This window comes from Capsicum annuum, chromosome 5 (assembly GCF_002878395.1).
Source record: "Capsicum annuum cultivar UCD-10X-F1 chromosome 5, UCD10Xv1.1, whole genome shotgun sequence".
Lineage (NCBI taxonomy): Eukaryota > Viridiplantae > Streptophyta > Magnoliopsida > Solanales > Solanaceae > Capsicum > Capsicum annuum.
This window is the reverse complement of record NC_061115.1, coordinates 157,842,129-157,845,358: the sequence shown is the minus strand read 5'-3', so window position 1 is coordinate 157,845,358 and position 3,230 is coordinate 157,842,129. Positions and strand designations below refer to the sequence as shown.

The window sequence follows — 3,230 nt, the reverse complement described above, 5'->3', positions numbered from 1 at the left end:
CAAATCGGCCCCTCCATGAAGGATCCCGTTTCCTTAATGTGACCAAAGTTTGATGCCCCACGAACTGACTTCGAATGATGTCACTGAAAGCTAAGGAGGCCATTTGAATCTTATCACCCCCCCCCCCCCCTTTTTTTTGCCATATACCACATTGCAGCTTCAAATGATTCTTTATACCGGCATCCCCTCTTTTTCTTTCTTCTCCATGAAACAAAAGTTCTAGAAAATCTAGAGAAAGGAAAGAATTGCACCAATCTAATACGATGAACCTAATTGTTTGATGAGTATTATTACAATGACCCTAAATAATCAACTTTTAATAGTGCAACATGAGATGCACAATCTTATATTTTGAATTAGAACGATCTAACTTCAGCAACTATGTACAAGGAATGATCTCATAAAAAGAAATATCAGAAAGTTGTAGCACATAAAAACACACAACAGGATTAACAAAAAATTATCTACCTAGAGCACAATATCATCTTGATAAACAAAGAAATATTCAATTTAAAAAGATATAGAGTGAACCAAATATTGAACTATCTTGCTACTTTTATTAGAATTTGATAAAGGTGATACATGATCGCTGTCCATCAATCAGCAGCAGCTCTATCTGTTGTGAATTCTACAATTATAAAGCTACAACAATTACACTTAAAAAGTGGAAAAAGAAGAAAAAAAATGGCTTCAGTTTGCATCTGATACATATCAACTTTGTCCAGCAAACACCATCCATCCACCACAAATTCTGTCGTGGGATTAGATGTGCCCCTTATATGGCATCATGATATGGAGGTAAAAAAAGAAAACAAGGGGGCAACAATCGGAGATACATTAAAATAATCATAAGAATCAAAATGAAAAGAATTAATTGTCCTACCACTCGATTGAATCGAAATGTATCACTGCACGTTTTTCTTTCCATTACCATAGTAGCTTAAGTACCATCGAACAAATTTCTTCAATCCCGTCTGTAGATCTGTGGTAGGCTTATATCCGAGCTCCTTCTGAGCCGAGCTTATATTTGCATGAGTAAACTGCACATCTCCATTCCTTGGCAACTTCATAACCAATCTTTTAGCTTTTACCTTTAACAACTTCTCCAAAATACTGACAAGATCAGATACCGGGACAGGAGAAGTGTTGCCCAAATTGAACACCCTCAATTGAGCAGGACCTTTCTTCTTCCCACCACTTCCGGTGCTATTCTTAGCCGTATCCAATGCCCCCAAACAACCCTTAACTATATCATCAATGTACGTAAAATCCCTCGCGACAGTACCATGATTAGCCGCCTCAAAGATTGGAATTGACTTTCCTTTCAAAATATCCCTTGTGAAAAAGAAATAAGCCATATCTGGCCGCCCCCACGGTCCATAAACTGTGAAGAATCTCAATCCAGTTATCGAAAGCCCATAAATATGATTATAAGTATGAGCAATCTCCTCACCAGCCTTCTTAGTAGCAGCATATAAGCTAGCAGGTTGGTCTGTCCTATCCCTCTCTGAAAAAGGTACCTTAGTGTTCAATCCATACACAGAACTAGACGACGCCCACACAATCGAAGGTTGAGGATTAACACTCTTACAAACCTCAAACATATTAACAAGTCCAGCAATATTACTATGCACATATGAGCTAGGATTTTCCATAGCGTATCGGACACCGGCTTGTGCAGCCAAATGCATAACATGTGTAAATGCAACAATTTCAAAAAGTTTCTTTAAAAGGGTTACATCATTAATATCCCCCTCAACAATGTACACCACAGAGCGCTCTAATAGCTCTTGCCTCGCTCTTTTGAGTGAGGGATCATAATAATCATTAAAATTATCCAATCCTAAAACGCCGTCTCCACGGCGTTTAAGGGCAGCTGATACATGTGTTCCGACAAAACCAGCTGCCCCAGTAACCAAAACACATATACCATTTCTTGACCTGATTTTTGCTGATGCCTTTATCCTTTTTTCCCAAGCTGGACCTCCATAAGAACTTGTTCTAAGAGATCTTCTTGAAAGATCTGAAGACACATGAGAGGATGCACTTGGTGATCTGTAAAAGAATACAAAGATTAACCCCACAAAAACAAGTGACCAAAAACTAAGCTTGGCTAAAGAAAATTGTAGCCTAATAAGCCTATTATAAGGTGATTTTTCAATCTTGAATTTTCCTGGGGTTGATGGATTATTGTCAATGTGCTTCATTTGGGACATTATTGATTTATTTCTTAGCAAATCTTAAATATTTGAGCAATACCCAAATCAAGAATCTCTTATTTTTTCTAAGGAAAATCAACAAAAACAATTCTTCATTTTAGGGTTTGAGATTTTGAATTTTTTTTAAATTTTTTTTGGTGTCCCCGACGAAGGATTCGATTGTTGATAATGTAAAATGGGGATATGAAAAAGAAAAAGGAGGTATGGGAATTTTAGCACTTTATTTTTTATAAGAATCTTCTTGGTGCTTTTTTTTTTTTTTTGGAGGGATTGGTCGTTGTTCAAGTTAACTTTGTGGGGTTTCTTGATTTTTTTTATTAAGAAATGTGTGATTAGAGAGAGAGGGAGAGATTAAGAGGGTGTTGGACTAATTGAGGAGGGAGAAGAATGAGGTTTGAAGAATTTAAAAAGGGAATTATGAAGATTTGGAGTGGACTAATAGGGGTAGGGGTTGGGGTGGGAAATCAAGAAAAAAGTCAAAAATGAAATGGATTATTCTAAACTTTGATTGGAGATGTCTGTAAATGAAAGTTAAATTTTTACCATTAGTGAGGTTCTTGGTGGAGAAAGAGTTGGGAAATGGGAGGAGGGAGATGATTGCATTTGTTTGGTGGAGAAAATAATGGATTACTCAAATATGAGACATTTATTCACATATTGTTGACTTTAAACATGAGGAGAGTTTCTTGATTTTGGGAAAAAGGATTTGATTTTGAGGTCTTTATTTACCTAAATTGTTTAATTTAAATATGAGTGTAGTTTCTTGTTTTGGAAATAAGGGATTACATTCATTCATAGATATTCCATAATACTTGTCATTTTATAAAATCAGATCTTTATTTCAACTTTTACTATTAGTTCTAAATTAGTACGTATTAATGTTCGCACGATTTGCGGATATTATTTACGTACAAATAATCATTAAACAAAGATAGATTAAAAAAATAACTTAAATTTACAAATTTATCAAATGAGTAAAAGCATTAAAAAAAATTCATTGACCAATAGATA

At 35.3% G+C, this 3,230-nt stretch overlaps 1 protein-coding gene across 1 annotated transcript; it reads right to left on the bottom strand.

The window, feature by feature from the left end:
- Positions 1-526: 526 nt before the first annotated feature.
- Positions 527-2,756, bottom strand: LOC107852248 (UDP-glucuronate 4-epimerase 3). The gene has a single exon (XM_016697314.2). The coding sequence runs from the start codon at positions 2,214-2,216 to the stop codon at positions 906-908; it is 1,311 nt and encodes a 436-aa protein (XP_016552800.2). The 5' UTR covers positions 2,217-2,756; the 3' UTR covers positions 527-905.
- Positions 2,757-3,230: the final 474 nt, after the last annotated feature.

Coding starts and splice junctions, on each gene's coding strand:
- LOC107852248 (XM_016697314.2), bottom strand. CDS start 2,216: ATGTCCCAAATGAAGCACATTGACAATAATCCATCAACCCCAGGAAAA.